At 44.2% G+C, this 24,139-nt stretch overlaps 2 protein-coding genes across 22 annotated transcripts in view; one reads left to right on the plus strand and one right to left on the minus strand.

Moving 5' to 3' along the window:
• Positions 1–16,855, minus strand: part of INTS9 (integrator complex subunit 9) — a 72,865-nt gene extending 56,010 nt beyond the window's left edge. The window contains exons 1-6 of one of the 5 annotated variants that reach the window (XM_037391714.1): positions 16,726–16,797; positions 14,822–15,979; positions 12,459–12,586; positions 7,647–7,707; positions 5,105–5,167; positions 1,080–1,219 (exon numbers count right to left, since the gene is read on the minus strand). In XM_037391714.1, coding sequence (XP_037247611.1) covers positions 1,080–1,219; positions 5,105–5,167; positions 7,647–7,707; positions 12,459–12,523 — 329 coding nt within the window. In that variant the 5' untranslated portion in view covers positions 12,524–12,586; positions 14,822–15,979; positions 16,726–16,797. Of the gene's footprint in view, positions 1–1,079; positions 1,220–5,104; positions 5,168–7,646; positions 7,708–12,458; positions 12,587–14,821; positions 16,002–16,725 lie in introns of all 5 variants that reach the window. The other 4 variants (XM_037391713.1, XM_037391715.1, XM_037391711.1 and 1 more) reach the window with 4 other exon arrangements.
• A 157-nt stretch (positions 16,856–17,012) lies between these two features.
• The window catches only part of HMBOX1 (homeobox containing 1), a 123,194-nt gene continuing 116,067 nt past the window's right edge, over positions 17,013–24,139 (plus strand). For 6 of the 17 annotated variants that reach the window (XM_037390820.1, XM_037390824.1, XM_037390825.1 and 3 more), the window contains exon 1: positions 17,014–17,381. The gene's annotated coding sequence lies outside the window, so the exon portion shown is untranslated. Of the gene's footprint in view, positions 17,382–17,665; positions 17,914–18,314; positions 18,488–18,992; positions 19,458–24,139 lie in introns of those variants that run through there. The other 11 variants (XM_037390812.1, XM_037390811.1, XM_037390817.1 and 8 more) reach the window with 6 other exon arrangements.

Below are 24,139 nucleotides of genomic sequence, written 5' to 3' on the forward strand. Positions count from 1 at the left end.
TTGAAGGTAAAAGTCACAAACGTAACTGCAGAAGAATGGCATCTGAAACTACTTGGGGTGGGGAGAACTGCACCAGTATACTCACCAACAAGACTCTGCTTGTTATCTTCAACTATGGGCCAGCAATACCCCAGAGGTCTACTACTAGTTCATATTTATACAATTCCTTTCACCTACAAGGGCCTTCAGTTTCTGTTTGTTTTCACACAATGGGAGAATAACTCTGGCATGGGAAGTTTGCACAGGACCTTTAATAGACAAAGATTCCTCCCCTGAAGTGCTTACAGAGTAGTCCAGATACCAAAAAATCTGGTTTCTAATTATTGAACATGGCAGCTGTTCTGCATGAGATGCACACAGCACAAGTCCAGTTAGACTTCATCAAGGGACCAAACCTGCAGTCTCTGGTACTGACCTATCCAATAAACAGACAACTTTGTAAAATAAGACTGCCAAATTTGATGAATTTGATGACAAATTATTAAGGTGACTGCGTTGTCAGGTCTTACATTTTCTACTTCAGTTTCATATTTCTGTTGTTTTTCTTAGTGCTTCTCTTTGGGGTTCAGAGCTTATGTATCTCAACTGTCATTTAAGATAAAGACAGCTTAAATTCCCTCCCATGGCATGCACGAAAATGTGATTATATGAATTTCAAATGCTGAGAAACAAGGCAATAATCTTAAACCTGTTTATGGTTGAAAAGATTGGTGATTCCTTTTTTGTTTAAGGGGAGCAGAAAGAAGCAGGAGAGATCTTTGATTCATGGTTTTTGAAGGTTTGAAGTTGGCTATATGGTAATTGCTGCTCAAGGTGTCTCAGTCCACTCAAGATCTACTATACCGTATCTACTGCCTGGAATCAACATGAAGCACCTGCTGTAAATCTCAAAGACAGATGGTTCCAGAGGTTGGGAAGCATTGAGTTAAAAGATTTGCAGCACTAAGGACTTGGCTGTAGTTCAGCTACTGCCTAAGAGCCTCTTCGGAACATTAGACACTCCTCTACCCATATTGTCCTTTACACCTTTTCCATAGCAGTGATGAAAGAGGAGTATAGAATATTAAGGGGCTTTTTACCTGCCAATTTGAACAGTGGGTTCAGTGGCATATACTGTTCCAGTGAATCTTGTGTACTCCGTGATATAGGGCAATGCCATCATGCAGTGATAGTTTGAGATCAAGATTACATCTACGGTGGAGAGGTCAAGCAGCTCAGTCTGAAAACAGAGGAGATAAGCAACACATAACCCTTTCATGCAGTTGAAGCAATGGCAGAAGAACAAATTTTTCTTTTTTTAAAAAAAACTTTATATTGCAGGAATGTAATCAGTTTACAAAAAAAAAAAGGGGGGGGGAACATCTCATACATGGCAAAGATTAATGTTTCCTTTAAATTAACATGATTTATTTTAAAAGCCCCCTAAAAATACTCCCTTCTCAAATCTCAAAAGGAAACCATGTCCTGTGTTTGTCTTTCATGTAATGAAATGGCTGCTGTTGAGAGGCATGATGATTACACTTTTGTCAAATAACTGATCTGTGCACTTCCTTAAGGAGGAACACTGTGCAGACACCAAAACTTCTGCAGTAGCGATTTAGCAGGGTGTCTCATATTTTTACATGGCACATAGTACTGTACCCCAGGAGAGTGAGAGAGGTGAATGTAGATTGTATTTATTCATATGCTTAAAATAATTCTCATATTTTCCCAAACTAACTGCTGGACATCTTTACCATTCACATTTTCTACAGCAAGAGATTAAGCTCATTCACAGGATACAACAAAACAAACGGGTGGGTCCAATTTGTTTTGATGTGACAGTTAAGACAGCAGTTCAAACAGTGAAAGAAGATTTCACACACTGTTAAAGGAATTTTAATTAGAAATATTTACTGGTAATGCTATAACACAAATGGTGTCAAGTCAGAAATTTACAAGATATATGACCTCTACTCAGTTATTATAGAGCAGCTAATGGAATTCAACACTCATCAAGCACATATTATCTGATTACAAGGCTTGGTCCAGCAATTTGAATAAAAAAGGCAAGAAAGTAGGTCACTTGGCTTTCCAGAGGGCTGACACAGTGCTCTGTGACAAGCTGCTTAACTCATAGCTAAGCGTTCATGGTTTCAATCCATGATCACAGCTAATGTTGAGGCATGATCTCCAAGCTGAGTACAGTAGGTGAAACATCATCCTCAGATTCATGACAGGGCACCCTTTTATCTTACTAAGCTTGCCAGGCAGACATACACTCACTACGTGGTATCAAAGCACCTGCTGACACCTGCTTCTGTCAAGCTGGCCCTTCATGTCCTGGTTTTCAGCAGGGTCCAGACCATAAGAAGGACATGAACCTGTTGGAGCCAGTCCAGAAGAAGCATCAAAGATGATCAGAGGCTGGAGCGCCTCTCCTGTGAGGACAGGCTGAGAGAGTTGGGGTTGTTCGGCCTGGAGAAGGCTCCATGGAGACCTTAGAGCACCTGCCAGTGCCGAAAGGGGCCAACAAGAAAGCTGGGGAGGGGCTTTGAGCATGGGCAGGTGGCGATGGGACACGGGGGAATGGCTTTACATGAGAGAGGGGAGATGGAGATGAGAGATGAGGAAGAAATTCTTCCCTGTGAGGGCGGCGAGGCGCTGGCCCAGGCTGCCCAGAGCAGCTGTGGGTGCCCCATCCCTGGCAGGGCTCAAGGCCAGGCTGGATGGGGCTGGGGGCAGCCTGGGCTGCTGGGAGGGGTCCCTGCCCGTGGCGGGGGCGTTGGAACTGGATGGTCTTTAAGGTCCCTTCCAACCCAAACCGTTCTGCGAGTCTGTGATAAAGAATCAAATGGAGGGAGTCTCAGCCCTGAGCTGAATCTCAGCCAAGGGAGCCATCAGGAGGATGCAGACTACCACTTTCCAAGTTTAAGCACCCCCACGTCTCAGCATCCTAGCAGCAGTTACTAATAGGATGAAAAGGGTGTCAAAACCAACACAAAGTAAAATCTTCCCTGGGACTTGCGGCAATCTCACTGAAAGTGCCTATAAACTGAAGAGATTTAAAAATGTTTCTTGAATGTGAAGTGAGAGAGACCAGAAGGTTGCCAAGCAAAGAGAGGGCTGCACCCTGCACTCTGACATGTGGAAGTGTACTCTGCTGCCGAGACAGCCTCTTACCACCTTGTGGCTTCTGGATTACATTCAAAACTTGGCTTTCTTTGGCAATGGTGTTCCTGGAAGTGATACTATGATTCTCAAACTAACTGCTTTTGCAAACTATTTTCTTTAAAAGAGCCGTGAAAGGAGACAAAGAAAAAGACAAAGCCTCTTTCACTCCTTATAAGCTCCTTATACCGTGCTGCCAAACACCAGCAATGTCTCTGCTCTGCTGCTGCATTCAGCTGACCATGACATCTGAATCCTCCTCCAGACAGGGGAGGCCGTGAAGCTAGAGATGCAAGCTGCGTATGACTAGCAGATGTGTTCCTAGTGCTTGCAGAGAAGACTTGGCACCTGTTGGGAACTTTGGGAACAGAAGCGTTTGAGAGGCCATTTGCAAAGTCCCTACAATGATGACATGTGCAGCTGGTTGCTGTCTTCTAGTTGTAACATGGACTGCTGGAAAATAGAGTTACATTCAGTGACAACACTGGTATAATGAAGCAGCAACTCCCCATCAGTCATATTTAGAGCTACACATGTGGGTATTTTCCAGCCCAACAAAGTAACCCTGGGTATTTTCCAGCCCTGAAGCACCCTAAACCACAGCAGATTATCATTCTTGTGCATGCCCTCAATTCCAAAGGGAATCCAGAATGTGAACTCCATCTTTCCAAAGATCTGGGCCATAATGGTACTTTCTAGGCATACAGATGCTTCCCACATCCCTCCCTTCCACAGGGCAGTAACCAGAAGGCAAACAAGAACGCAGAATTATTAGGCTGAGGTTCTTGAGGGGCAGGGGAAGCAGTCCGAGTGGATTATATCCATTCCAGTTGGAGAATACTAGCAATTGCACATATATCTGTTGATATCACTTGCCAAAACCAGTACCAGCGCTGCCAACTTGCTTTGAAGACTCAAGATGACAAGAGTAAAAAGCTGCAAGAGGTGAGTTTCATGGAATCAACAGACAAGTGCTATTGCCAGAATCCCAGCAAGCTGACAACAACCTTCCAGGAGTATTTTGTACTTCTGTCAACAAGTTCAGACAGAAAGGAAAAAAAAAAAAAAATCACTGCCCAAAAGCAATTGTCTCTGTCTTTGAAAGACAGAGAAAGCATCCCAACATGAAATGAAAGAACTGATGTTATCACAGTCTGAACACAGCTGAGGAAAGAGGACACTATTCCCAGACTACTCCCCATCATTCACCCCCACCACTCTCTCCTCAGCTTCGTACTTCAGATCTCCTACATACACCGTTAATCTGATCAGTCAGGTAAACCCAGTTAATTCAAACATTTTCAATAGTCTTGCTTTCTTCTTCTTTAACACCCAGGTACTCTTGAAAAAAACAGCTTGAGAAGCAGCCACTTGCAGTTATGTCAGTGGACATAAAGGTACAATTCTTCCTTCAAAGAGGCAGCGATGAATAGCTAAGAAGGCAGCAAAACTTTTTAACCTAAACTTGCTGCCGGCAGAACAGCACATCTAACTGCAACCCAGCAGAATCAAACAGTGGCTTAACCACACGGTCGGCTCCCCAGGGGAGCTCCACTAAGCAGGTCATGCATCTGTGGTTAGAGACAAGCAGCTTTCCTTGCCTTCATTCACTGCTCTTATCTAGATCAGCACATGTATCCTGTCATAACTGAGTCCAGCTCAGTCATATTGTCTTTGGAAGGCCCATAAAAAGGGACAGTTAAGTCTTACTCTTCTGTGAGATAATGATCTGTTCAAGGGAGATCTTCTAACTCTCCCAAAACCATTGTTGAAAAGGGCTGCTTCCATCCTTTTTCCAGTGTCATAGATACTAGAGGCACCTTGGCATCACAGAGGTTTTAGTATTATTTACCAAGTACTAATAAATTAGTATGAAACTGACAGTAATTTAGCGAGTTTCTCCCACATGACTGAATGGAGTCAGATTTTTCAGTAAGGCTTTCAACAGACTCACCTCTGGTAAACAGAACTCAGGCACAGAGTCTACAAACACATGACCAGAGCACTCCTTTAGTTCCTGTAAGAAAAGCACATCAACAGAGAAGACACAAAAATACACTGCAATATTACTCCAATGCAGCAGATCATGCACCTGCAAACCCCTTCCTTTATCACAGGTAATTTCCAGACCATGACTACATTATGTTTATCCCCCTTCTAGATACAAACTGCTGTAAGCAGATCTGCTGAAATTGCTTTCATGCAAGATGCTGCTGCCTGGTACTTCAAGGGATCAGATCCTTGTTTGGAGGAATGGAGACAGCACTCTGGTAGGTATGGAAAGAGTAAACACTGCCTGGTTTTGCTGGGGCCATGAAGGAGGTGCTGTCCTATGAAGATGCATTTTCTCTGCTCTTCCAACTGCAGATGCATTGGCTGGGAAATCTGTATCAATGCAAGCTGACTATGTCTATCAGAATTAGAAGTAAAGTATTAACTGAGAAGTGGGTCATGAAGACCAGTCTTCTTGAAACTGCTGCTCTCCTGTCCTGGAAGGTGTGCACAGCAACTTTACAGGGCCCTGGCTATCTTACAAGTTTGGAATTCAGTTTTGGTTCTCAGTAACGTCAAACCTTTTCTGTCTTATTAGGAGCAGAATACAATGTTTAGCCCGTCTCATTTTAGCCCCTGAAACCTCTTTTGGGGATCCAAACTTTATGTGGCACTTTTTGTTAGATTTCTCTCTACTGGATCTCCAGTCCTCTATTTTCTTCCTCCTTTTTCAAGGTTGACATCAGAAATCTTTGTGACATGAGAAGTCACTTTCTTTGGGATTATGTATGGAACAAAAATATTCCCAACTACTCCCAACACCTCACAGGCTACCTATCACACACTCTGCCTTCTCTCGTGAACGCTTCTCTTGCTTGTCCCAAAGCGAGTGGTCTCAGCCAGCCTCAGACTGACAGAATTAAAGATTGAATCCAATTCTTAATAATTACAGTGCACCTGCCAACTAATAACGAATGAGCAATTACATCTAGTGGCAGAAGTCTCCTAACCTCATCTCAAGAGAGTTCAAAATGATTAAAACTAGATCGCAGAAAATTTCAATGCCTCTCCAGGACTTAAGTTTTATAACTGTCATCCAGAGAGTGCTATAACAGGAATGTCCACCTGACATGATAAAACATCCCCCTTTGACTCCTTCCCTTGCCTTTTTCCAGCATGGGTCAAAGAATTTACCATTCCAAGCAGTTACAATGGTCAAGGTGAAGGTAAGAGATGCTGCCTCTGAATTTTTAACACGATTGCCATTGATGCTGTGTGAGATTGAAAATTTCTACTGAGCACACACTGCAGCAGCACCACAGAAATGTAAATACACCACATATAAAAATATACTGACAGCCTATCTATTCTTTGGACAGAACAGAGCCCAAAGCTCTGAGACCAAGGCCGGGATTCAGGAGAAACAAGTTCCAGGGGATTCAAACTGAGCAATTCCGTTCCTGTCACTGAGCCTCTGTACCTCTGTGACTGCCAGTTAACATGTGCTTTGAATAGAGCTGTTACTATTTTATGAACAGAAATGCTGCCTGTACAGGGTTTTTTTGTCTCCAATGAGAAGAAAAATCAGGTCTTCAATCTATGATCTTCAGCTCCCTTGTCTGTAAAAATCAGATCAATCCATTTTGTCCACCTCAAAGCCCCCTACAAAAGCAACTATTATTACTGTTTTCCTTTAATGTTCACATAGTCAGAGAACAGTCTGTTAAAACAGTATTTTCTCTACTGATACCTATCGCTGCACACATTTGAAACATACCTGCCTATTTTACTAACATCTGACATATTTTTGTGTTCATTGTTCCCCTATGGCAGATCAAGCTGGATGCTGCAGTGCCTAGTTTTGGTTGAAGCCCCAGATAAATTTTGCCTACAAAACTAATGTAATGAAAAGACGGGAAAAAAAGAAAAATTCTGTGTCTCTCATGTAGCTGAGTAAGTCCTGTGTCTTAGAATTAGCAGGGAGGATATTATCTCCAGCCTCCTATGTCCAGTAGCAGAACACATGTTGATTTCAGAGGGCAAAGACAAGCTTTTCCTCTTTAAGAGACCTCCCACGGGCAAACCATTCACTTTCTCATAGTTCTCCTGCCTAAAAAAGGGTATGATACCAACTTCATTTATAAGCATGCTATGAAGCTTTAGTGTCAAAAAAGTGAGACTGCTGAATAAAAGGCACTCTAAGAAGGCAAAGCACTATTATTTATGGAGCTCCATGAAATAAGAAAATATTCATACTGATAATTTCTGCATTTTAAGAGGATTTTTTAAAAAGCTAGGCTACCTCTGAAGATTGAAAGCCTTAGAGTTGCTATTAGCATTTCGTTTCAAAACGTTCTGCTCTACAAGGACACCATGGCTGGTAAAGGTACACACAGAAACCTTTGCGATGAGTCAGCATGGAAGTATTGTTCCTGCAGTGCAAGCTCCTAACCTGTCAGGTAGCCTTCTGCATGGCAAGAACATTCCAGCCATCAGTACAGTACCTTGTCCAGAAATGTGCTTCCATCTTTCAAAACCCAACCAGGAAGTTTGGACAGCCTGGGGCTGCAGAAAGAGAGAAAAAAATTATTGCAATATTAATTATATCATTATCAGTTGCTAAGCATAGACCTCCTATTTGGTATCACAAAGGAAGAGAATGCCATTTCTGTCTCAGGAAACTAACAATCTCAATAAAACAGTTTCACTGTGTTTAAGTGTTCACTGAAATGACTTTTACAAATCATGATTATGACACTTGTAAGTAAAAGGAAGAAGAGGACGATGCATGCAGGGAGTTTGATTTTAGTCATTTATGGTGAGAATTTAAAAAAGGCTCAGTGCTGCTTGCATCACCCTGTGGTAAAACTGGCTCTATAAACAGAAGAAGTTAGGGCAGCAACAAACTATGCTTAAAACAATAGAAAAGCACCATAAAACTGCTCTGGGACAGAAGAAGAAAGACAAATATTCCCATTAGCAATGGCAGGGAAAGACCGATGCTCTGGACTAAGTCATTTATAGATACAGGTTGCGATTTTATATCCACATAAACCATGGTTTCATGCTTAGGTCTCACCCTGAAGACCCACACCAACAGCTGTACAATGCATTTACCTGTATTGGCAGGACAAAGGTGCAAGGAGGTTTGGCTGTGAACTGCATGTTTTAAGCTGGCAGGTCTGGTACCAGTCAGCAATGGCAGGGCCTCTTTTTAACTGTTTCAAATGCTAATAAAGAAACTTCAAGGTGGATATTGTAACCCTGAGTTTACAGTAGTAATTGCTGCAGCATTTCTCGCTACCACAACTGAGAGACTTATTCATACTTCACAGTGACATTTTATTTCTGTGTGAGCCTACAGCTTAGCTCTAAAACTGTCTGCACAGATTCAAGCTATCTACAGAAATTAAAAAAAAAAAAAAAAAGTTGAGGAAACAAGAGAATTGAACCCACCTGGAACCAAGCCCTGCAACAACCTCAGATTTTGAGACAGAACTTGAGAACTTGGTTGCAATGAAATCTGCAAATGTTGTACACTAAGCTCTACAGACAGGCATGCTTATATGCTGTAAGGGCTTTCAAATTGAAGATTGTGAAAATAGGAAGTGATTCAAGGGCTCAGAAGAATGCTGTGTTCAGACCAATGTCAATATAAAAGAACAAATCCTAACTGGCACTCCAGAAAGTCACAAGGAAAGAAAAAGGGGAAATCAAAGACTCAAGGAGTGAAGACAGAAGGTAAGAGGTGAGAGCAGAAGGATGTCATCGAGACGCTATGCCAGAGAAATGCAACCCCCTTTCAAAGATAAAAGAGTAAGTCTGAAGAAGTCTGATGATAGAAGAGATGAGGTGGCTACATGTACTCCCCACTGACACATTCAAAACACAATTTAAGAGCAGTATTTTGGAGACTGAGGGGGCTGAGTAGAAGTGGTGCAGTGAGACTAAAAGAGCTATGGAAAAAGCAAGGACAAATCACTCTGATACACAACAACTTTGACAGATAAGAAAGGAGAGGACAGAAACCTTGGTTGGAAAGGACAGCTGGATGTCTGTAGTCCAGTGTTGCAGAGCCAGCACTAGACCACATAGGCCACGGCTTTGTACAGCTGTGTCTTGCAAATCCCTGGAGCATGAGATTCTAGAGCCTCTCTAGGGATGGGTGAAACTGGTAAGAAAAGCTTCATCACTGGGAGGCTAATGTCCAACCTGAGCCTCCCACACAATGTGTGGCTGCTAGCCCCTTATACTGCCTGTCACTGTCGAGAAGAGTTTGGCTCTGTTGCCTTTGTAACTTCCTTTCAAGCTGATGTAGGTGGCTGTTATCTCCCCATTTAATTCCTCCTCTCTGCCAGACTTAACAAGCCCAGCTCCCTCAACCTCCTGCTGTAGTCATGGGCTCCAGACCCTGACCATCTTGGAGCCCCCTGAACACTCTCTCCAGTTTCTCAACTGGTAATCCAAACCCAGATCTGTTTGTGGTTTCACCAGCACAAGGCAGAGCAGAATAAACTTTCCTTGACATGCTTGCCCTACTCCCCCTAATTTAGGCTAGTACGTGGTTTGCTTTATTCATGATGAAAGACCACTATCAACTTATACTAAACCTGGCATCCACTGAAGAGTATACATGTTGTCAACAGAGGTAAAAGTAGTGGATATGTCACGTGGGGGCGGTGAAGGTGGAATAAGTAACATGGGACAGAAAGGACTCTTTACCTTGAAGCCAAGAAGTAACACAGCTCCTGCCGACATAGTTTTCACATTGTAATAGAGTGATTGATTAATCCAAAATAGCTAGAACTGTCCCATAAATAATGTCAGCAAGTATGTCATGGCTAGACAGGAAAGGTTAAGAGCTTCCCATATGTTCACTTTACCATTTTGCATTTGACTTTGGTACAGGGGAGAAAATTCCAGTTGACAAACCTCCTTTAAAGTATATGAACTGGCAAAAAGTGTTTGGAAACGGCAAGTACTTTGCAAATGCTCCATGGGCTGGTGAGAACAAGGACTGCCATTTCCAGGACAAGGTGGAATCCAAATACCTTTTGACTGGTTTTTTTTTGAAGAGCAAAGAACTCTAAAAAATGTAGAGTCCCTTTAATGACACAAACACTACAGCAGTTTCCTCTCTTATAGATTAAAGCCCAGGTTCTCAAAATGTTTGTTCAAGGAGGGTCCCATGCCAGGTACAATACTGTATTTAGCTGCATAGCAAAGATCCTCTGTAATATCATACCTTTATGCTCCACAGAGGCAAAAATCGAGGCACCTTTGCAGACCACCTACTGAGACTTGCAGAACCCAAGTGGTTCATGGATGATACTTTGGGGACCTCTGGTTTAAAAACTGCAGAGAGAAGCATAGCTCCTCTCTGGTTAAGACTTCACATGGGTCTGTCTCAGCCCAGCTGCAAGGAGCAGCACATCTGGTTCCAAGAGGACATACAGCTGGTAATAACCTAAGATCTGACAGACCTATGTTCACATTTTCGTGCTGCTACATACTTCACGCAAGCCTCAGGCAGTCAGTCCTTGTAGTCTCTCGCCTGGAAAACTATGATAATGTCAGCTCTCTTATCACCTGGCCACGTTATGTTAATAATACACATTTGAATTTCAGAGGTATTTTAGACATTGTAGTAATGGTACAACTATGAATACTATAGCAAGATAAAGACTTTTAGTAGCAGCCACATTCCTCCTCAAGTTTCTAACTCATTTCCACTGCTCCTTGCAGGACATGTGTTTTGTAGAGAACTGAAGAGATCAATTACTTGCTCAAGTCCATGTGCTTAGAACAATCCTTGCTGTAAGGGGTGTTCGATCCCCTTATGACAAGATTGATTGGATTTAAATCCAACTGTTTGCTCCGATTCCACTGGGCCATCAGGGGTCAAATCTGACATCCTTTCTTATTGAGTTTGAGTCATTTCAGTGAAGGCATTCTGGAGGTACTTGGGGAATTCCAGGTTGTGACCTGCAATTTGGCTGTTCATTCCTAGGGTCTGCTATCAGCGCACAAAGCTGGCATATCCCTGGGGAGCTCTGACGCCTGCAGTTCTAAAGAACCTCTTAAGCCTTTGTTCAATCACCTAATTTTGCTACTTGCTCCTCTCTCAATTTCTTTTTTCTTCAGGTGGGGGTAGGGAGAAGTGGGAGAAAGCAAATGCAAGGCAATTCTGTCTGTACCTGGATTTCCCAAAATTTCTGGATCCCTTCAAAATCTCCTCTTGCCCCTAAATGTTGCAGTTAGCAATCGCATTAGGGAATGGGACAAAAATTAACTAATCACACTGATCTGTCTTAAGGCATGTGTTTCTTAACCTACAGCAGATCTTGAACTCCATGCTCTGGCAGAACAATGCATATTGTCTATTCTTTTCCTCTCCAAAAATAACAAATCATAGGAAGTGCTGGACAAACTGCTTTAACCTCATTAGGTCACTTAGGAAACTCCTTTTCCCAATCATATTCTCCTACTCTCAGTCAAGCATCCCTTGAACCCAGAACGTTCCTCACTTGTTTCCTCGTGGATCAAAGGTTACTAAACGCCTTTTGTGAAAACTCCTGCTGCTTCCCATCACCAAGAGTTACTCATTCCCATCTTTCCAGCTGCTTATTTTTGTAATTTATTCCATTTATGCAAGATCTAACTCACCGTAACTGAATATGCAAATTAATCTAAAAATCTGGGAAAAAGTGACTTTGTAGGTAGAATCATAGAAGCAGGAGCCTTGATTGCAGGTTTCTCTTCTGGGTTCTACTTTTGTTTCACTGCTGTTCCATTTCTGTGCCCAGCTGCACTGCCCTTTTATTTATTTAATTTTTAAAAGGGAACAATTATGCCTTCAAGTCAACTAACAAGGACTGTTAAGTGCTATTTTTCTTTGCATTAGTCCCTGCTCTGAAGAAAATCCTGAGAAGAGGGTGGTTAAGCAGTACTTGCTGGGCTCCACACACTCCATCTCAGTTACCCATTTATCTCATCTTGCATGAAGAAGCCAGAAAGATGACAGATATGTGACCTCACTTGTGCTGAGCAGTTGCAGCAATACTTTACTGAAGCTTAGAATAAATTATCTAGAAAAACCAATCAATAAATCCATAAAATGTCTTCCGTCTACTGAGCCAAAGGACGTTATTTTGATAAAGAGAATTTTTAAGTGAACAAAGTCTATTTATGATATCAGATGATGCTGTTCATTTGTACTCATCCCCTCCCTCCTTCCAATACACCATTTCACTCAGAGCACTCCAACTGCAACCCAAGAAGACACAGACTAAGTGCTTACAGGCCACAGAACATACCTCTGAACCAGTGGCAACGGAAGGAAGTTGAGAGTAGATGTCATATCCAGTCCGCAGTCCAACATGATGGTGGTGGATTTGAACTTGAGTACATTGCATGGTAAGGTTGGATGTCCTGACAGGCAGTACTGAAAGAAGAACACAAGGATGAGTTACTCACAACCCTTACCACCAGAGTGACTCCCCAGCCCTGAAAAATGCCCTATTTCTCCTTAATTTTAAACATGAAGTTTTAAACAGAAAACCTAATTTCCCATGAATCTGGTCCTCACAGCTGTGTGTGTTCATTGACATTTCCCCATGACAGGGTATTAAGGGACAGATTTTTTTCATACAAATTTTTCTGATCACAAGGGTTGAGAGGATGGCATAGCTCCTCTCTCCAATTTAGGACACATGTAGAATCTCTTCTTTCTAGCAACCACTTATTTTCACAAAAATCCCAGAACATCAGTTTCTTCAAAACTCAGTCCTACTGGCAAAACTTGGCCAAAATCAGCTAGCAAATTTGAAAGCTACTTGGGTGGAAAGCGAGGGAGAGAATCCCTGCAGGAATACAAATTTTATTTCCTTAAGAAATCTGCCTAAACAACCAAAAAAGGTGCTGCCCACACCATTGTGGCTGCTTGGCACAAATCAGCAGAGGAAGCTGTCCATGTGCATGGCAGCAGCTCTGGGGCATGCTCTCACCTGCTTTTTGTCTTGCTAAATGCAAACAGGAAACACCATGGAATGGACAACCATACCTGAATGGAAGGGTTTGTGTACCAAGAAATCTCAAATGCTATGCAAGTTTAATGAGCCAGTAAGCAGGTTATGTACAGGGGCACTTCAGCATCATTGAGATGCAGTCACCTCTTGTATGGAGAGTGGTAAACGTTTAACAAGGCAAGGGCACAACTGAAGCTCTGAATAAGAAGAGAACTGAATAAAAATGCCAGCTTTAAAATGCAGGATTAGAAACCTAAATGTCTGAATAGAGCATGGCCACTGGCTGCTGCATGAGGGCTTCTCTTCTTTGAGGAGGGATTTGATGGTTCTTCAGGGATTGCAAGAATAGAAGACTTTGCATCTCCAATACAAGTTTTTGCATCTCTGAAGTCTGGGCATCTGGCAGCACAGCAATGCTCAGGTGGTCAAACTTTAGCTTTTAAATTCAAGTCTTGGTCAATTAAGATGAAAAATATCAATTGCTTGGCCATGCATCGCACTAAAAACAGACGCAGTCATTTTCTAAGTCATTTATACCTTATGCTTGCTTACTATACTTCACTCTATCAAGTGGAAAGAAGGTAGATTAATAATTTCATTTTCTACCTCTGCTCACTATATGTGAGCACAGGACTGTAACTGTCTGGACAACTCCCAAGGAGTCTATTTACATACATTCATCAAAAAACTGTTTTAAATTATATTTAAATATTAAAAAGCTACTAAGTCTCAAATATTAAATTAAAAATATCACAAATACTTTTGTTTTAAATTCAAAAAGCCTTAATTATTAAGAAGCAACATTACATTTTGCCAGCTGTTAGCAAAGTAAAAAAAAAAACAACCTGAAAAGCCAAGCTGGTGAAGAAGTGAGTATATGAGAAAAGAATTGTTTTATTCAGAAATGTAAAATACACATATGAAATTAAGTTCTCACCAGACCAGAAATTTGACAACTGAAGCTATAAATCCAAGTAAATAGAAAGAAATGAAGGAAAAAATAAGTTCTGAACTATTTTTGTAGCTTTTAAACTATTGGTAATTAAAAAAAGGCAATGAAATATCACCCCTTTCATCAGCAAAACACTTTCTTGCTTTTTAAAAAATCATGAATAGGATCAGGACCCTGACATCTATGAGCTAACTGGAAAATCTTTTTTTCTTTTTTAAAAGCATCTAAAATAATCTATATCTGTGGCTGTCACACTGTGGTAAACAGATTCCTGGGAGTCAATGGATGCTTTCTACCAGATTCAAGTAAAGTGACACACACCACAAAAAAGGCAATTCATATACACTATATAGCTATTTGCACAGGTGACATTTCTAGGCCCGTAGCTCTGTTAGGATTTTACATTAGGACTCCAAGAATCTGAGTGCCTGCACTATATACATCTCTATACACACCATAAATGTGGTAATTTCCATCCATGTTACACTTGTTCCTGTTTAAAACAAATCCAAAGGTCCCAGTCCCTAATATTCCTGACCGGACTAAACTGTAGGACCTTTTCGCTCAGAGGTTTGTTTCCTTCCATCTTTATTCCCTTATGTAAGGTGGGTGCAGCTAACACACTAGGTGCTTGATCACCTAACTAAAAATAGTCATGTGAAAAAGTCACAAAACATAGATAACATGTAAATATGCCCACCTCAGCTCACAATTTTCTTGACAGGCTTTGTAAATTGGATGAAAGTTTGACAGAGTGGGGCACAAAGAGATCAAGATGAAGATCCAGATGCTAAGGCCCTCACAGAGGCAGGTTCTCAGCAGACATCTGGTTCACACTGAGCGCTCACCAGCTTGGAGTGTCTCTGGTGATCTCATGGATGGCAATGTGACAAAGAGATGATGTCTCATGCTAGCAGCTCCAAAACATTCAGAATTTTGCAGGTTAAAGCCAGTGCTTTGAATTCCCACTGAAGCCAACAAATACTGCAGTGCATTCTTCCAGTATTAATATCACATGCTAGCTTAAAATCTAGGGGGAAATGAGCAACTGGATTTGCCTGGATCAAAGCCCATTTGAATTTGTGGGAGTCTGAAATTTTCACTAGATTCTGAATCAGGTCTAGAGTCTGTTACCTCTACCTTGCTATTCCAAATTCAACCCAAAGAGATGAGAAAAGAGGATAAACCAGTATCCAGCTCCTCCCCCCACAAGCCCGCATCTCCAGACAAAGATAAGATGGAGGATCCTGACCCCCAAGTCCCCAAATTTACACACAGGTCTAAAAACCATATTGCAACACAAACTTCAGATGGCTGGTATTCTACTCCTACCCACCCCCAACTCCTTCCCTCTCTCTACCCCTATGCAAGACTCCAGACATAAAACTACATTTCCGCTGTGGTCTTTTTCTCAAGTTTGCTTTTCCCCCCTACATTGTATCAGCCTCTACAATCACATCCAGAAGTGCTTAGCTTTGCACAGTTTGTCCCACTGGTCATATTCATCCAGGCACACAGACTTAATCGCATACGTAAGATTATGCAGGATCAAGTTCTTCGGCCACCTGCCTACTGAATTAATTTCACACGGTTACAACACAGATAGTGATTTACTGGAAGTCTCAAAAGAAGCCCAGAAACTAAGGTTTCCCAAGATGAACTGCTCAGTCTCAAAACTGAGACAATCCTACATTTAACCGCAGCGTAGTTTCAGGTTAAACAAATCAAACGTTATGCTCAGGTATTTTGAAGCCTTCTTTGGTTTTCACCTCCAGACAAAGAACTGCAGCACATTACGTGAAACAGAAATTCTTCCTGGAAAATAAAGTAGTGGCTGAATCCAAGGTCTGTGGGAAACCTGCACAGTTGAAAAGGGAGATCTAGAAAGGAGACCAATAATATGGGGTAACACATTTTGTGGTAAACTTTCCCTTTAGAAGACTGTAGTATCGGAACCCAAAATATTTCTCAGAAGTATAGCACACCCTTAGGAAAGCTGATCTTATTAGTAATTACTTGTATTAACATCATACTGCCGATGGAACATGATTTTATTAGGAACCACGTGGATTTCTTGATACACCTAGAGCAACCCAGTAGAAGCCACAGGCGCAGTGGGGTAGCTCCACAGCTGCTCCGCGGAGGGACTCGCGTTTAACAGTAGGAAGGGGCAGAGAAACACCCCCTCCTCCTCAGTCCCACAGACGTTTCACCCGACCCACACGCGGGCGGCCCCTACACCGCCGGCGGGGGAGCACGGCGGCTGAGGGCTGGAAGAAAGCCGCCTGCCCAGGCCTGTGTCCCTTCCCACAGGCCGGTGCCCAGCCCTCACCCGCCGCGGCCTCCCCCGGCCCCGGCCCCCCACCCGGCAGCTGCCCGCCTGCCGCTTAACGGTCGCTCGAGCGCCCGGCGGCTGCTAGGAGCACCGCGCTGGGCCCGCCCCCGCGGCGCCCCCAAGGCCGCCCCCACCCTCAGCGCCTCAGTTTCCCCTCACGCCCGGCGGCCCTGAGGAGAGCCCGGGAGCCAGCCCCCCTCACCCCCGGGGCAGGTCGGAGCCCGCCCCCCTCCCCCGCCTTCGCGACGCCCCCAGCCCGACACACTCACCAGCTTCATGCTTAGCTCGGCTCTATTTACTGGGATATCCCTCTCCCCCCCTTCCTGCTCGGCCCTCAACCCTCCCAGGGCTTCATGGGACTTGCAGTCCCACCACCACCCCGCCCGGGATGACGCCATGGCGGGGTCCTCCCCTCCCTCCCGAGGCCTGCCGGGAGTTGTAGTCCGTCCTGCGCTGCGCCCCGCGCGCCATTGGCGTGCTGTGCCGCCCAGGGCATGCTGGGAGTTGTAGTCCCAGCGCGGCGGGTCTCCCCGTCACCCTGGGGAGGGGGAACTACAAGTCCCAGGGTCTCACAGCGGCAGCAGGTGGGAGCTTGGATGTTGATATCAACATGGCGCTTGTCAGACAGACAAAGACAGTCAGTCTGGTGTGATTGAGCCAAAAAAAAAAAAAAAAAAAAAAAAAAAAAAAAAGGGAGAGAGCGAGGAGGAGGGAGCGGCTGAAGAGCCAGACGGGGAGGGGGGCCCTTGTCCTCGGGGGGCTGGGGAGGGGGTCTCGGCGGCCGAGGGATTTCCTCCCCCCCCTATTGTTCTCGTCCCTCTGCGCCCCCGTTAATCTCCCCTCACGCTGGGGCGGGGGGCGGGCGGGGGGACCCCCCCACTCCTGCCGTTACATGGTGAGGTGGAGGCGCCGTCAGCACCCAGAGGTGAGTGTTGCTTGGGGGGGGTGGGGGGGAGGAGGGCGAGAGCGGCGCTTGTGAGGGGAGGGCGCGGGTGGGCGGGTGGGTGGGCTGGAGGGAGGGGGAGCGGGTAGGGGGTCCCCCCTCAGCCGGCGCCGCGGCTGCCTGCGGGGGAGTTGCGCCGCGCCGGAGAGCGGGTTCCCTCGCAGCGCGGGATGTGCGTGAGGGGGGCGGCCGGGGCGGGGGGCGGCCGGGGGCGGGCAGGGGCAGCCCCTCAGCCCGGGCGGCCGCTCGCCGGGCAGAGTTTGAGCCGCGGCTCTGGGTGGCTTCGCGTATCCTCGGCGCCCCCGGAGCGGAGGAGGAGGAGGAAGGTGTCCCCGGGAGGCTGCTGCGGGGGTCTGCGGGAGGGCAGGGCAACCTCTGGGTTTTAAAGAAGAGCCCTCCGTCCTTGTTCCTGTCGTTTATTTATTTATTCTTATTTTTTTCCACCCCTCTCTCCCGCGTGGGGGGGGGGGGGGCGGTGATACGGACTCGCGGTGGCAGAGTCCCCTCAGCCTGGGTGGGTGCTTGCTTGGTTGTTTTTTTTTTATTATTATTATTTGCTCCCCCGCCCCCCGTGATGTTTCGGTTCTGTTCGCCGCTGAGTTTGGGGCTGGGCTGGTGCGAGCCCCGGCGCGGCTGCGGAGGGCGGCGGTGGCCCCCGCGCCCTGTCCTCAGGACCCCGGGGGGCTGCCCCGGCCCGGCCCGGCGGGACCTTGGCGGGGGAAGGTGGAGGGAGGCTCTGACTGCGGGGATGGAGCCCGGTGCGCCGTGAGGATCGCGCCCGGCAGCGAGCCCCCTCGCCGGGGCTCTGCCGGGGAGCTCCCCCCTGGCTTTAGGGGGAGGGGAGGGGGGCTGAGGGGCCGCTGTGGGTGTCCGGGGGCGCCTTTCTAGGGGAGCTGCGGTGCGTTGTGCCTATGGAAGTGGGGGGCACGGGGGGCCACGGGTGCCCCGAACCCCGCTGGGTCCCGGGGCCGGGAGGCTGCGCAGCGAGGAGGGCGAGATCTGTTGCAGCTCCCGGGGCTCAGAGGGCGGGTGCTCGGGGTGGCAGAGGCGTCAATACGAGGAGGGTCTCGTTGCTGGAGAGTTTTAAGGTGGGAACGGGTGGGGGAGGAGGAGGACCCGGAGGGAAGTCGTTTCCAAAATGTGCGAGGAGAGCTTGGGTGGGGTGTCATACGCGTGTTTGTTTTGTACTTCTTGAGGAGGGGAGGGGGTGTAAATTGCTTTTGTAGCCGTGCCTGGGATTTTTTTGGGGGAAGAACAGTGTCGTGGACCCCAGGACTGGGGGAAGTGGTAGGGAATGCCGCTGGACTGTTTAGCTCTGGTTCGGTGTTAAAACGAGAGGCGAGTGTTTTTAGGTGCAGAATACACACGAGAGACAGACCGAGCCGAGTACTTCAACCTCAGTTTTGTCTGATGGGTTGGTGGTGGGTTTGTTGGTTTTTTTTTTTAGTTCTAATAGTGTTTCTTGGTATGTTTGCAGAGCACTTTTTCGGAAGGCATTTTTTTCATTGCGATAGGTCTGTAGTAGCCTCGGTCGTATGTGCTGGTTTTCCCAGTCCCTTCGTGTTAGGGACAAAAAAAAAAAAAAAAAAGCTGCTTTTTTTTGGGGGTGGGGAGGGAAGAAGGAAGAGGAAATGAGGACTGTAAGCATGTTTGCTGTTTGGAGTCGGGTATATCTCAAATTTGTTCTCCTGCTCGAGTAACACTGGGAGTACAGATAAGTGGCTTTTAAGTACAAAATGTACATGAACGAAAGCTGGAAAGATTTCAACTTTGTAGGGAGGAAAGCGTTAAATTGATGGCCAGGGCACGCGTTTGAGAGCACTGTCGGAGCAGATCTGATAGACGCTAGCTACGTGCCTCTGCTTCAAACTAATGGGGATGGAGGAAAAAAAGAAACTGGTGGAAAAACCCCTACAATTTGCATGAATGATACCATGTAAAATACATCGTATCGAAGAGGGGAATTGTGTTCCGCAGACGATTCGTGGGCTGGCAAAACCCTGAAGTGCCTGCTTGCGTCCCGTGATATGACTAGCTCATTTCTGCAGGGCTCATCAGGTACAGACTCAGCTTCCTTCCTGGGATGGTGCAGCTGGCATTTGATTTCCTCCATGGATGGGAGAGGAGGAGTCCTGTGCAGTTTTTTTCCCCGAGATGATTGCATTTTCTTTGGCCTTGCTGTACCCTGCCTCATTAGTAGGAACTGCATCTATATTTATTTACCATTATACCATGTCCCTTGGGATGTGGGGTGTAGTTTGGAGTAGGTATATATAGATTTATCACTCTTAACGTTTTTTTTTTTTCTCCCATCATGCTAGGACCAAATCTGTCAACAGTAGAGAACAAACTTAATTTATTTCTGTGTTCTGCATCTCCCTTTTTGCCATTTCTCTTCCAAATTGCTAAGAAAACATCGCTGAGATGGGGTGGGGGAGGGAAGTAGGGGAGAAGTGAGAAGGGGATGGAATATGTTATCTGTGCAGGGATGCATTTGTTATCTGCATGTTCTGGGAGCACCGGGCTCTGATGAAGAGCAGGGTTTGATGTTGCATCTGAAAACTGGGGTTTGGGAATGCTCATTTCCCTTACGTGAAGATTTCTTCTCTAGCCTCACAGCAGCCACAACTTTTCCTGTATGGTTGACAGAATTGTCCGACGAGCCTGGGCATGAGACTAGGAACAAGGAACTTATGCTTTACTCAGCTATGTCTGTTCTTCCTCCTATCCTTCCTTTAGCACCAGTGCAAGCACCAGAACAGGCATCAGCATTTTTACTCCTGTGTCATCCAACTGTTCAGAGCAGGTCTAGACGACATTGTGGTATGCAGACTGCCAGCTGTGTTATAGGAATGCTACCATAGGTGAAACTGCAGGATTTTTAAAGAGTGGTAAGGAAATCTCGAAGAAAATCCTGTGTGGATGAGGCCTGCTTATCTCTATAAGTACTTTACTGAGTGGGCTTGAGCAATTCTTTAATATTTGTTGACCTTTCTAGAAAATGTGTGTGTCTCCAGCATTGTGATTCTGACAATTCCACAGAATTAGTAATCTGTGTCTGCTGCAGAAAGCTTACTTCTAAGGCAGTTTTTGTGGGGGTCTTAGTGGTCTCTTTCAAAAGGATATTAAAAGTTCATGGCTGTCTGGTGTTTTGAAAATTAAATTATTGTGAAGTGCTCACTTTATAGTGATAATCCATAAGTTCATGAAAGTGTTGGGTATGTTTTTCATCAGTAACTGGAGCTGGGAAGACAGTGGAGTTCTGACATTTCACTTTTTAAACTAATATTATTTTAAATAAAATTAATTTTTAATAAGCGTGCATTTCAATAATTGTTCTGTCATTAACTTTTGAGACTGATCTTTTTTTGCTGTATGTCAGTGGGGCAGTGGTGAAATTTGGGTCTTTAGGGTATGATGTTTGGGCTGGTAGTTGGAAGAATTAATGAGACTGAAACATGAGAAGGGAAGAACACTACTGTCCCTTTCATAAAGGCGTGTCAGAAGATGTCTGGTTGTATATATTAGAAAATAAAACCAGTTTGCATGAAGTGACAGCACATTTTTATCAAAAGAAAGCAACTTGGGCTTTACAGTGATTTCTGTGCAGAGCTTTTAGGGACACTACAGAATTACATATCACAGTGTTGGGACCTGTGGCAAATATTTTTCATCTTCTGCAAAGTTTAGGATTTGAAATGAAACACTTGAAGGAATGCTGTCAGCTTAAGGAGTCTACTGCAAAAAAACCTGTGCCTTTGTTTCTCCTATTGAAAACTTTATGCAGGTTTGACACTTCTAAAGCCACTGAAGTCGATTTCACTTTATACTTATTTTGATGGAGCGGGCATTGGATTCTGCATACACGTCCTCATGGGGTTGGATGTTAATTATACCTATGATGATAATATTATCTTGCGGGTTATCAATGAAGTGAGACCAATGTCATGATTATAGTGGTATTTTTGGAGATAATGAGAAGAATTTGAATTTTTTGGGGTCTAACTCGTATCCCTAAAGCTGGTCTTATATGTAAGATTAGTAGTAAAATGTATTTTAGCATTCTGATATTCCTCTTGTTCTGATATTGACTAAAGCTCCCTCCTGACATGTATAAAATTAGGATGGCTGGGTAGCAAGGTATACTGAGAATTCATATTTGAACACTCAGTCATGCAAACGGATTGTATGTTAGCTGTGAATGCAATTTCCAGTGTTAAAGCTAAAGATAAGTGTTTTGACAAATGCTTTTAATTTGGGGAACAATGCAAGCAAGAATAACAGGATATGAAAAGAAAGTGTTATTTTTCATTTTGCAGGTGGCAAACCAAGGTGTAGAGGGATTAACTTGCCCAGGTTCCTACATGGAGTCTGCGGCAGAACTAGTAATCGGCCTGTGATCTCAAGGGTTTGTCAGGGCTTTAATCAGTTTTCCTTCCTCCCCTCGTTAATTGGCTAACTTCCATATTTTGAAAATAACATCTAGAGATTATTTTTCTTTCCCCCAGTTTCAAACTTTATAGCCTGACATTTTTTCATTTTCAGTCAAGCCTTGAAAACACAAGGTTGGAAAGCTTCCTCTGAACAGCACCTCCCTGACACATGATACTATCTTGAAGCAGCCTCTGACAAGTGAACCCTCTCATTGAAATCATGTGAGGAATTTTATTACTCAACTCTGAAGATCTTCTGGGGGAAAGGAGGTTGCAAACTATTAACTATGTGGTCTTCATTGCAAGTTGGCACATAAAATGTTCTTATGCATTGAGGCAGTCATGTGGTCCACAGCAAGAAGTAGAGAATCGGCTTTGTAGTCGCTGGCCAACTGAAAATTTCATCTTGTAGCTGTGAGAAACACATTTATTTTTGTGTTGTGCCTGCTAAAAAGAGATATATTCACATGAAATCTGGTCTTTCTTTAAATGTGGTATTGTTTGATTTCCTTCCCCTCTCCTCCCACTCAACCGGGTGCTTATACAGGGTTAGCCTGTGACCATAAAAGCATGTGGAGAAGCTTTTATGATAGATAACCTTAAAAAGCATATTGTATTTGGATGCTTCTATTCTTTGCTGTTGCAGTCAGGTTTACCAAAAGCTCGTTGATCACGCAGGCTTCCTGCATAATACGCTGCTGAGCAAAGTGCTCGTTTCACAGTTATGAAACTGCTGCTATGACAATTACTGCATCGTAAAGCCTAACCTAATCAGAAGTGATCGATTTATGGCTGTAACTTGTGTGGCGTGCTAGTGGAGTACGGCTCTGATGTTTCACGTTTGATTCATTATGTCTGAGGCACTGTCCTTCTCCTTTACTATTCTATGATAAAATAATACTTTGTACCTTCATTTGTAAATCTTTTAAGTGCTTACCAGAGGTATCAGTGTTTTACAGGTAGAGAAACTGAGGCATAAGGGCCAAGTGACTCACTTAAGGTCACGTACTGACTCAGTGGCAATTGAACACAGCTGTGTCTATTCCCCATCTATTGCACTTTTACATCTGTGATATATTAATATATATTAACCATATAAGGAATTTACTGGCTGGTCATTTAATGTGCTCAATAAAATACCTAAGTCAATGAGATTTTTTTTTTACAGTGATGGGAGGATTTCCTGTGTTCCATTGACTTCTGTGGTTTGACACTCGTCATCCTTATTTATTCAGTTAATTTTGTTGCTTTTAAATCCATTAGAACACAACACCCCCCATCAAGCCGAAAGCACTATGGGGTAAACTTTTTCACAAGACTGTAAGGAATGCCACTTTTTCTTGTATAGCTTTTCTTCTGCTTCGTTTAATAGGAGTTTTTCAGTGTTGGACTTCAGATCTATCTCAGGAATGCACATGCATGTTTCTTACTTGTTTTGATTCAGCACTGTGTTAATGTAGACACCAAAAGGTTGAACAATTACTGTTTCGATGCGCTTTTTAAAGGATTAAAATAATTATAACTGGTTATTCTACCCGTCTGGGTGCAGATTTCCTTTTCCCAGTCCTTAATCAAAGCTGCATGAGGAGTCTGAAGTTAAAGACTGCTCTTAAAACTGGGAAGTGCTGTATGCAGTGCTTCTGACAAAGCGTATTCTGCTTTATCTTTCCAGTGCAGCCAACCAGAAGGTATGGAGGGTCAGTTAACTCTTTCTCCTACAGACTTCCTCAATGAATGTTTACTTCATCATTTCATGTTGTTTTCAGTGCAATTGCTAGCCTGAAGCTTCTTACTGAGCATAGCCCTTCATCAGGTTGTATGTATGTGTACGCCTAAATGACTTCTGTAATATGACTTAACAAAGACCTAACTTGCATATGCCCATGGTATGCTGGCAAGTGCTGCTTCCAGTCACTATTTGCCCAAGGGTGGAGCATTGTTTCCAGATCTAGTGAAAGAGAGTTCCTTGCAGCCTGAGGAAACAAATTTTATTATTTACCTTATGCATAGAGGTGGCATTCTTTTGTTCTCCATACGTATGTCTGTTTAGGCTACGTTAACTTTATATGAACCCCATTTGCTGCTGTGGTGGTAGATGAGGTCTTAACATGAAGCTAAGGAAGTAATCTACAAGCCAGGCATACAAACTATATTAATTATGTTTGGCTCTACCCTGGCTGACTGTCACTTGCCCTGAATTCCCGGCATCTGTTTTCTCCCCGTTTCAAACTTAATATTTAAGAAGCCTTATTTTCTTCTCACTTCCTTAAGAATACCCCACCTATTGAATTTGTAAGTTCAGCAGTA

This window comes from Falco rusticolus, chromosome 6, assembly GCF_015220075.1.
Source record: "Falco rusticolus isolate bFalRus1 chromosome 6, bFalRus1.pri, whole genome shotgun sequence".
NCBI classification, from domain to species: domain Eukaryota; kingdom Metazoa; phylum Chordata; class Aves; order Falconiformes; family Falconidae; genus Falco; species Falco rusticolus.